Source organism: Manis pentadactyla, chromosome 10 (genome assembly GCF_030020395.1).
Source record: "Manis pentadactyla isolate mManPen7 chromosome 10, mManPen7.hap1, whole genome shotgun sequence".
Classification (NCBI taxonomy): Eukaryota; Metazoa; Chordata; class Mammalia; order Pholidota; family Manidae; genus Manis; species Manis pentadactyla.
The window spans coordinates 59,577,040-59,587,934 of record NC_080028.1 but is presented as its reverse complement, the minus strand read 5'-3'; the positions used below and the strand labels follow the sequence as shown (position 1 = coordinate 59,587,934).

Sequence of the window (10,895 nt, the reverse complement as noted above, 5' to 3'; positions counted from 1 at the left end):
TGATGAACGCGTGGCATGTGTTGGTGGTAGTGTATGGAGGGCACATGGACCACAACCCACCGGAAACACGTACTGAGCCTTGATTTGTGTGGGGCTTGGTAGTTACAGAGAGAGATGTTCCTGTCCGGGGTTTATGGTCTGGTAAGGGAGAAAGGTTGCCCAGACTTGTATAGCATAGCCCAGGCCACCTGGGGGATTTGGGGTAAGGTAAGCCTAGGTGGGGGAATCTGAGCAGACCAGGCAATTTCTGTCCAGTAAGCAACCATGTGCACGCATTTGGAGCAATGACCACTTCATGTCGTCTTGACTGTTAGAAATAATCTTGCCAACACCATCCAAGCACCCAAACCATAGAAGATAGAATCTCAGAGACACCTAGTGAAAGTTCAGTATTAAAAACTAGGCTGGATAGACAAACCTCTCCATTTCTGGAAGAAAGCAGGAAGAAAGAAAGTAAGTCTGATACTTTATTTGCAGATACAACCACATGTAGGGAGCAGAACTCCTGGGATTCTCCAGTGACACCCAGCAGCTCCCAGCCATGCAGACGCAAGTTTCCCCTGGTGCCCTCCAGGTGAGGGATCCCGCTGATCTTGGTATGGTCTGTCCACCCACCCCTGCCCACCCCATTCTGGCTCCCCTGCGTCTCAGGAATGGAAGGGTCAGTACAAGTTTCTTTCACTTCCTTCTGACTGGCTTGGCTTCTCCTTTTTCTCTTGGTAGCCTCCAGCTCCCTGGATCAGCCACTCAATCAAGGTCGAAGAGTATTACCAGGAGAAGGAAGCTCAGTCACAGTGGCTGAAGAGGATCTTCGAGGATAAGACTGGTAAGGAATATGGGTTAATTTCACACTCCAGAGACGGTTCCCAGAGTCATATTTGTTGACTCCTGAATCCCTGGCCCAGCAAGGCTTCTAGAGCACCAAATACCATCACGTTTGAGATACCATAGTTGACATTTTCTGTTCTTCTTCCTAGAATCTGCTGCAGTGGCAATGTTGGGTGGGAGGCATTGTGTATTTTACTCCATTGTTGTCCCCACCATGACAAAGAATTGAAGAGCAGAGACACAGTAGTGAAGCAGAGTAAAAGTTTTATTTAAAGTTACTTAGCCAGAAAGAAGTGCAGGTGACCTCAGAGAGGGAGGAGTGCCCTGAAAGGTTGGAGAGAAAGAGTTTAAGATTAAAAGGTCACACACTTAGAAAGTGTGGGTGACTTCAGAGAGAGGAGTGCCCTGAAAGGTTGGGAAGAGTTGAAGTTATGCACTTAGGAAGTGCAGGTGACCTCAGAGAGAGGAGTGCAGCACCCTGAAAGGTTGAAAAGAGGGAGTTTAAAGTTAAAAGGTTATGCCCTTAGAAAGTGTGGGTGACCTCACATAGGAGCACAGTGAAAGGTTGGGGGTTCCCCCTTTTAAGGATTTTTCAGGAATGTGACAGAGGGCTAATGTGTGGACTTGTTAGGTGGTCTCAAATATCTTTGATGAGACGTTAAGTTACTCATCAGTTCTCTACGTAATTCTGCAAAATTAGCTTATCAAGACTGTCTGCCTTTCCTCCAAGGTGGGCAGAGTTATTTGTTTGCTAAAGAGTATGTTAAGAATCTTTCTTCTGAAACTTCCCAGTTTTTTTTTTAAATACAATTTTGGCTTTAAGGTGGGATCTCCCTGTCTTTACTTTGCCGTTTATAGGTGGGCCTTTTAGCAGGCTAGAGTAAATCATACAATGATCTAATGGACACAATGAAGACATGGGCTGTGCTCAGATACTTTTATCTGGGGAATATTCAAACCTTCAAGGCCAAGTTTCTCTTGACCTTTTGAGCTTTAACTGATTAACTCACTAACTCTGAATCTTTTCTGGATTTCTAGATTTAACTGGTTAACCGAGTCCTTTCTAGGGGGCTTTGCTGACCCTGTACTCTTTCCATCCCACTCATATGTATTTCCCTGCCTAACAGCCACGCCCATGGCCTGTTTGCCCCTGCAGACACCTGGCCTTCTGGGTTCTCTTGGCTCTTCAAAGCCAGGGCCCCTCCTTGGCCCCTCCCCAGACTCCAGATACACAGCCCCTTTCTCGGGGCTGACCCCTGCCTCTCCCGCAATACTAGCCAGTGATGCCACCAAGTCACCTCCAGCCTCTCAGGCTGAGACATCTGCCAAACCCCAGGCCCCGCCTGCCCCAGGCCCCTCCCTGAAGCCCAGTGTTCTCTTTGGAACGCTGAACAGACCACCTGCTAACCTTTCTGCCTCGGCAGCTCATGCTGTGTCTTCAGCACATCCCATGTTCAAGCCCATCTTTGTGGCTCCACCTAAAAGTGGGAAGGAGGGTCCTGTGCCATCCAGCCGTTCCCAAGTCACAATGGAGGCATCTTCCAGCTCTGCCCACACCCCAACTACCAGCAGACTGCCCCTCACTTTCAGTCCTGTTTTTAGCAGCACAGAGCTACCTACATCTTTGCCCTTGTCAACTCCTTCTTCCTTCAGTCAGACAACTACTTCAGGCACTAGCATGAATACCCCTCTGTTCCCTGGCCCGGCCAGTGTCAGTGTCCCCTCAGCAGCGGCTTGGGGGACCACCACCGGCACAGCCGCAGACTCTGCCCAGAAGCCTGTCTTTGGCTTTGGTGTGAGCAGTGTGACCAGCACTGTGAGCAGCATGACCAGCCCCACTGCTTCCACTGCGCAGCCTGTCCTCTTTGGGTCCCCCCTTGCCTCTGCTGCCAGCTCTGCCCAGCCATGGGCTCCATACTCCAGTTTGGCAGGCTCTGGCCACGCCTGCTCCAACAACAGCCATCACCTTCAGCCAGTCCCTGCCCGGTGCCATCCAGACAGCTGGCAGCAGCACCGCCAGTTTCGGTGGCTTCAGTGGCACCCTCACGACCTCCACCCCCATCACCCCGAGCCAGCCTGCACTGACATTTAGCAGCACTACCACCCCAGCCTTCAACGTTCCCTTTGGTTCTGGAACCAGGCCCCCCGTCCCATCCTATCCCGGAGTCACCCCACAGCACACGTTCGGGGCCACTGACGGACAGCAGATGGGGACTGCCAGCCAGCACTGGCCCCCAGCTTCACCAGCTCCTCTCCTTTTGGAAGCTCAGCAGCCCAGGCCCCACCCCAGCCAGCCTTTGGCAGCACTGTGTGGTCAGGTTTTCCTGGGTTGAAACCCGCAGCCTCTCTTTTTGGCACCATCTCCAGCACCCAGCCAGCCTTTGGCAGCACCTCAGCTGTTTCCTCCAATTTTTTTATTTTGTGGTATCATTAATCTACAATTACTTGAGGAACATTATGTTTACTAGACTCCCCCCTTCACCAAGTCCCCCCCACATACCCCATTAGTCACTGTTCATCAGCGTAGTAAGATGCTGCAAAATCACTACTTGTCTTCTCTGTGTTGCACAGCACTCCCCATGACCCCCACATTATACATGTTAATCATAAGGCCCCCTTTCTTCTTCCACCCCTTCTCCCTCCCTTTCCACCTATCTTCCCCAGTCCCTTTCTATTTGGTAGCTGTTGTCCTTTCTTGGGTTCTGTGATTCTGATGCTGTTTTGTTCCTTCTGTTTTTCCTTTGTTCCAGAGATGAGTGAAATCATTTGGTACTTGTCTTTCTCCACCTGGCTTATTTCACTGAGCATAATACCCTCTAGCTCCATCCATGTTGTTGCAAATGGTAGGATTTGTTTTCTTCTTATGGCTGAATAATATTCCATTGTGTATATGTACCACATCTTCTTTATCCATTCATCTGCTGATGGACACTTAGGTTCCTTCCATTTCTTGGCTATTGTAAATAGTGCTGCGATAAACATAGGGGTGCATCTGTCTTTTTAAAATTGGGCTGCTGCATTCTTAGGGTAAATTCCTAGAGGTGGTATTCATGGGTCAAATGGTATTTCTATTTTGAGCATTTTGAGGAACCTCCATACTGCTTTCCACAATGGTTGAACTAATTTACATTCCCACCAGCAGTGTAGGAGGGTTCCCCTTTCTCCACAACCTCACCAGCATTTGTTGTTGTTTGTCTTTTCGATGGTGGCCATCCTTACTGGTGTGAGGTGATATCTCATTGTGGTTTTAATTTGCATTTCTCTGATGACTAGAGATGTGGCACATTTTTCATGTGTCTGTTGGCCATCTGAATTTCTTCTTTGGAGAACTGTCTGTTCAGCTCCTCTGCCCATTTTTTAATTTGATTATTTGCTTTTTGTTTGTTGAGGTGTGTGAGCTCTTTATACATTGTTGATGTCAACCCTTTATTAGATCTGTCATTTATGAATATATTCTCCCATACTGTAGGATGCCTTTTTGTTCTATTGATGGTGTCCTTCCCTGTACAAAAGCTTTTCAGCTTGATATAGTCCTATTTGTTCATTTTTGCTTTTGTTTCCCTTGCCGGGGGAGATATGTTCATGAAGAAGTCACTCACGTTTATTTCCAAGAGACTTTTGCTTTTGTTTTTTTCTAAGAGTTTTATGGTTTCATGGCTTACATTCAGGTCTTTGATTAATTTCGAATATACTTTTGTGTATAGGGTTAGACAATGATCCTCATTTCCTCCTCTTTTGCAGCCACCACCTCAGACTTCGGACCTACGACCCAGACCACCAGCAGCAGTAGCAGTACAACCTCATCACACTTCACATCTGGGCTGTCAGCAGGCCCTGCTGACCGTGGGGACTTTGTGATGAGCATGTCAGCCCCCCACAGCAGCTACACCACTGGGGCATTTGGCTTTGTAGCAGGACAGAGTGGGAGAACTGGTACCACAGCCCCTTTCTGGGGATGCGTGAGTCAGAACTCCCTTGGTGCAGCTGGCCAGAGCACACTGTTTGCCGTCTACATGGCCAACACACCTAAGAACACGTCTGTGCTTGCAGGTGAGATTTGGAATGGGCACGGTCTGCAGAGCCAGGTGCTGTTTTAAGTGCCAACACAGTCTACACTCTTGGAGCTCTACGCTGTGGTGAAGAGACAGATGTTAATTGTAAACAGCGTCAGGTAGCAGTGTAACTCATGACCAGAGGAGCTATTTAGGTAGTCAGCGGCAGCCTTTCTGAGACAATAGGAAACTGAGGTGATGGCTGCAATTCCAGAATTGGGAGCAGGGACAGCAGCTGGGGTTGAGGACGTTGCAGGCACAGGAGCAAAGGCACAAAGGCAGAGACGAGTTTATATTTTTGTGAGCAGAGAAGAGCCAGGGTGGCTAGAGGTTTAAAAAGGAAGATGGGATAAAATGACATTAAGAGACAGGCAGAAAGGAAGATGATTCACGGCCTTTTAAAATGTGTTTTTTTTTTTGTATCAATCTACAATTACCTGAGGAACATTATGTTTACTTGGCTCCCCCCTTCACCAACTACCCCACTCATACCCCATTAGAGTCACTGTCCATCAGCATAGTAAGATGCTGTAAAATCACTACTTGTCTTCTCTGTGTAGCCTAGCCGTCCCTGTGTCCCCGCACATTGTACATTCCAATCATAATGTCCGCTTTCTTTTTCCCTGCCCTTATCCCTCCCTTCCCACCCATCCTCCTCAGTCCCTTTCCCCTTGTAATTGTTAGCCCATTCTTGGGTTCTGTGATTCTGCTGCTGTTTCGTTCCTTCAGTTTTTCCTTTGCTCTTATACTCCAGAGATGAGTGAAATTATTTGGTACTTGTCTTTCTCCACCTCGCTTATTTCACTGAGCATAATACCCTCTAGCTCCATCCATGTTGTTGCAAATGTTAGGATTTGTTTTCTTTTTATGGCTTAATTATATTCCATTGTGCATGCATTCATCTACTGATAGACATGTAGGTTGTTTCATTTCTTGGCTGTTGTAAATAAGGAGTGCTGCGATAATCATAGGGGTACATCTGTCTTTTTCAAAATGGGCTGCTGTATTCTTAGGGTAAATTCCTAGGAGCGGTATTCCTGGGTCAAATGGTATTTCTATTTTGAGCTTTTTGAGGAACCTCCATATTGCTTTCCACAATGGTTGAATGAATTTACATTCCCACCAACAGTGTAGGAGGGTTCCCCTTTCTCCACAACCTCACCAACATTTGTTGTTGTTTGTGTTTTGGATGGTGGCGATCCTTACTGGTGTGAGGTGATATCTCATTGTGGTTTTAATTTGCATTTCTCTGATGACAAGTGATGTGGTGCATCTTTTCATGTGTCTATTGGCCATGTGAATTTCTTCTTTGGAGAAACTGTCTGTTCAGCTCCCTTTCCCATTTTTTAATTGGATTGTGTGCTTTTTGTTTGTTGTGTTGTGTTAGCTCTTTATATATTTTGGATGTCAACCCTTTGTTGGATCTGTCATATATGAATATATTCTCCCGTACTGTAGGATGCCCTTTTGTTCTATTGATGGTGTCCTTTACTGTACAGAAGCTTTTAAGCTTGATATAGTTCCATTTGTTCATTTTTGCTTTTCTTTCCCTTGCCTGGAGAGAGATGTTCACGAAGAAGTCACTCACGTTTATGTCCAAGATATTTTCGCCCGTTTTTTTCTACGAGTTTTATAGTTTCATGGCTTACATTCAGGTCTTTAATCCATTCTGAATTTACTTTTGTGTATGGGGTTAGACAATGATCCATGTTTCCTCCTTTTTTGCAGCCATCACCTCAGGCTTTGGAGCTGTGACCCAGACCACCAACTGCAGGACAAATACATCACTGTTTGGCAGCACCATCTCATTGCCCTTCACGTCCTGGGTGTCAGCAGGCCCCACTGGCAGTGGGGGCTTTGGAATGAGCATGGCTGCCCCCCACAGCAGCTCCACCACTGGGGTGCTCCACTTTGCGGCAGGAGAGTGTGGGAGATCTGGTGGCAAGAACCCTTTCTTGGGACGCTTGCATCACAACTCCCTGGATGCAGCTGACCAGAGCACACCCTCTCCCTTCCACGTGGCCAGCATGCCTCAGGACACATCTGGGATTGCAGGTGAGATTTGGAATGGCCTCAGTCTGCAGTGCAAAGTGCTGATTTAAGTGCTGACACAGTCTCTGCTTTTGGAGCTGTATGCTCTGGTGAAGATTTAGATGTTATCACAGAAGTTATCCGTAAACAGCATCAGATAGCAGTGTAACTCATGACCGGAGGAGCTATTTAGTTAGACAGTGGCAGCCTTTCAGAGAAAGTAGCAAACTGAGGCCATGGCCCCAGTTCCAGAGTTGGGAGCATGGATGGCAGTTGGAGTTGAGAACCTTGTATGCACAGGAGCAAAGGCCCAAAGGCAGAGATGAGCTTATATTTTCATGAGCAGAGAAGAGCCAGTTGTGGCTAGAGGTTTAAAAAGGAAAGTGAGATAAAATGACATTAGGAGACAGGCAGAAAGGAAGATGATTCACGGCCTTTAAAAAAATTTTTTTTTGGTATCAGTCTGTAATTACCTTAAAGATCATTATGTTTATTTGGCTCCCTCCTTCACCAAGTACCCCACACAAACCCCATTAGAGTCACTGTCCATCAGCGTTGTAAGATGCTGTAGAGTCACTACTTGTCTTCTGTGTGTAGCCTCGCCCTCCCCGTTCCCCCCACATTATACATGCAAATCCTAATGCCCCCTTTCTTTTTCCCTGCCCTTATCCCTCCCTTCCCACCCATCCTCCTCAGTCCCTTTCCCTTTGTAACTGTTAGTCCATTCTTGGGTTCTGTGATTCTGCTGCTGTTTTTTTCCTTCAGTTTTCCCTTTGTTCTTATACTTCAGAGATGAGTGAAATCATTTGGTACTTGTCTTTCTCCACCTGGCTTATTTCACTGAGCATAATACCCTCTAGCTCCATCCATGTTGTTGCAAATGTTAGGATTTGTTTTCTTCTCATGGCTGAATTATATTCCATTGTGCATATGTATCACATCTTTTTTATCCATTCATCTACTGATGGACATGTAGGTTGTTTCCATTTCTTGGCTGTTGTAAATAGTGCTGCGATAAACATAGGGGTGCATCTGTCTTTTTCAAACTGGGCTGCTGCATTCTTAGAGTAAATTCCTAGGAGTGGAATTCCTGGTTCAAATGGTATTTCTATTTTGAGTTTTTTGAGGAAGTTCCATATTGCTTTCCACAATAGTTGAATGATTTTACATTCCCACGAACATCGTAGGAGGGTTCCCCTTTCTCCACAACCTCGCCAACATTTGTTGTTGCTTGTGTTTTGGATGGCGGCCATCCTTACTGGTGTGAGGTGATATCTCATTGTGGTTTTAATTTGCATTTCTCTAATGACAAGCGATGTGGCGCATCTTTTCATGTGTCTACTGGCCATCTGAATTTCTTCTTTGGAGAACTGTCTGTTCAACTCCCCTGCCCATTTTTTAATTGGATTATTTGCTTTTTGTTTGTTGAGCTGTGTTTGCTCTTTATATATTTTGATGTCAACCCTTTGTCAGATCTGTCATTTATGAATATATTCTCCCATACTGTAGGATGTCCTCTTGTTCTGTTGATGGTGTTCTTTACTGTACAGAAGCTTTTAAGTTTGATATAGTCCCATGGTTCATTTTTGCTTTTGTTTCCCTTGTCTGGGGAGATACGTTCATGAAGATGTCTCCCATGTTTATGTCCAAGAGATTTTTGCCTGTTTTTGTTTAAGAGTTTTATGGTTTCATGACTTACATTCAGGTCTTTGATCCATTTTGAATTTACTTTTTTGTATGGGGTTAGACAATGATCCATGTTTCCTCCTTTTTTGCAGCCATCACCTCAGCCTTTGAAGCTATGACCCTGAACACCAGCAGCGGGACCAGTAGCTTGGTGTTTGGCAGCACCACCTCATCACCCTTCACGTCCGGCATTTCAGCAGTCCCCTCTGGCAGTAGGGGCTTTGGGATGAGCATGACTGCCCCCCACAGCAGCTCCACCACTGGGGCGTTTGGCTTTCGTGCAGAGCAGAGTGTGAGAACTTCTGGCAAGAACTCTTTCTGGGGTGGCTTTCATCAGAACTCCCTAGGTGCAGCTGGCCAGAGCACACCCTCTCCCTTCCATGTGGCCAGCACGCCTCAGAACACATCTGCGATTGCAGGTGAGATTTGGAATGTGCTCGGTCTGCAGTGCCAGGCGCTGTTTTAAGTGCTGACACAGTCTCCACTTTTCTATCTGTACGCTGTGGTGAAGATATGTATGTTCTCACAGAAGTTATTTCTAAACTGCCTCATGTTGCAGTGTAAATCATGACCAGAGAAGCTATTTAGGTAGTCAGCAGCAGCCTTTCTGAGACAATAGCAAACTGAGGCCATGGCCACCATTCCAGAGTTGGGAGCAGGGACAGAAGCTGGGGCTGAGGACATTGCAGGCACAGGAGCAAAGGCCCGAAGGCAGAGATGAGCTTATGCTTTCATGACCATAGAAGAGCCAGGTGTGGCTAGAGGTTTAAAAAGGAAAGTGGGATAAAATGACAGTAAGAGACAGGCAGAAAGGAAGGTCATTCACGGCCTTTTAAAAAGTTTTTTTTTTTTGGTATCCATCTACAATTATCTGAAGAACATTATGTTTACTTGGCTCCCCCTTCCCCAAGTTCCCCGCAGAAACCCCATTAGAGTCACTGTCTATCAGCGTAGTAAGATGCTGTAGAATCACTACTTGTCTTCTCTGTGTTGCTCAGCCCTTCCTGTGCCCCCACACACATTATACATGCTAATCATAATGTACCCTTTCTTTTTCCCCACTCTTATCCATCCCTTCCCACCCATCCTCCTCAGTCCCTTTCCCTTTGGTAACTGTTAGTCCATTTTTGGGTTCTGTAATTCTGCTGCTCTTTTCTTCCTTCAGTTTTTCTTTGTTCTTATATTCCACATATGAGTGAAATCATTTGGTACTTGTCTTTCTCTGCCTGGCTTATTTCACTGAGCATAATACCCTCTAGCTCCATCCATGTTGTTGCAAATGGTAGGATTTGTTTTCTTCTTATGGCTGAATAATATTCCATTGTGTATATATACCACATCTTCTTTATCCATTCATCTACTGATGGACACTTAGGTTGCTTCCATTTCTTGGCTATTATAAATAGTGCTTCCATAAACATAGGGGTGCATCTGTCTTTTTCCAACTGGGCTGCTATACTCTTAGGGTAAATTTCTAGAAGTTGAATTCCTGTGTCAAATCGTATTTCTATTTTGAACTTTTTGAGGAACCTCCATACTGCTTTCCACAATGGTTGATATAATTTATATTCCCACCAGCAGTGTAGTAGGGTTCTCCTTTCTCCGCAACCTTGCCAACATTTGTTGTTGTTTGTCTTTTGGATGGTAGCCATCCTTACTGGACTGAAATGATATTGTTTCCTCCTCTTTTGCAGCCACCACCTTGGGCTTCAGAGCTATGACCCAGACCACCGGCAGTGGGAGCAGTTGCTCAGTGTTTGGCACCACCTCATTGCCCTTCATGTCTGGCGCAGGCCCTGCTCACAGTGGGGGCTTTCGAATGAGTGTGGCTGTCCCCCACAGCAGCTCCACCACTGGGGCGTTTGGATTTGGGGAGGACAGACTGGGAGGACTGGTGGCATGGCCCCTTTCTGGGGAGGCTTCTGTAAGAACTCCCTGGGTGCAGCTGGCCAGAACACACCGTTTGCCTTCCATGTGGCCAGCACGCCTCAGAACACGTCTGTGTTTGCACGTCATATTTGGAATCAGCTCGGTGCTGGAGTCCAGCTCCAGCTGAGGTGTGGGTCATGAAGGAAAGGACAACATCGGTGAGTGAGATGAATGAGGAGACGAAACACCCAATTAAAGTTGTAACATTTGACATCAAGCAGCATGGTCTTTATTTTTATATCTTTTAAAGGTTTACATTATATTGAACTTTTTTTTTTTTGAGAGAGCATCTCTCATATTTATTGATCAAATGGTTGTTAACAACAATAAAATTCTGTATAGGGGACTCAATGCACAATCATTCATCAA

General features: G+C 46.1%; 1 protein-coding gene across 1 annotated transcript; it reads left to right on the top strand.

The window, feature by feature from the left end:
* Positions 1-463: 463 nt before the first annotated feature.
* LOC118933466 (putative nuclear envelope pore membrane protein POM 121B) lies at positions 464-10,653 on the top strand. Its single transcript, XM_057487949.1, has 4 exons — positions 464-574; positions 724-826; positions 8,690-8,959; positions 10,292-10,653. The coding sequence occupies exons 1-4, from the start codon at positions 542-544 to the stop codon at positions 10,651-10,653; spliced, it is 768 nt and encodes a 255-aa protein (XP_057343932.1). The 5' UTR covers positions 464-541.
* The last annotated feature ends 242 nt before the right edge of the window (positions 10,654-10,895 follow it).

Coding starts and splice junctions, on each gene's coding strand:
- LOC118933466 (XM_057487949.1), top strand. CDS start 542: ATGCAGACGCAAGTTTCCCCTGGTGCCCTCCAG. Junction 827..8,689: donor GATCTTCGAGGATAAGACTG/GTAAGGAATATG, acceptor CCTTTTTTGCAG/CCATCACCTCAGCCTTTGAA. Junction 8,960..10,291: donor CCTAGGTGCAGCTGGCCAGA/GCACACCCTCTC, acceptor CCTCTTTTGCAG/CCACCACCTTGGGCTTCAGA.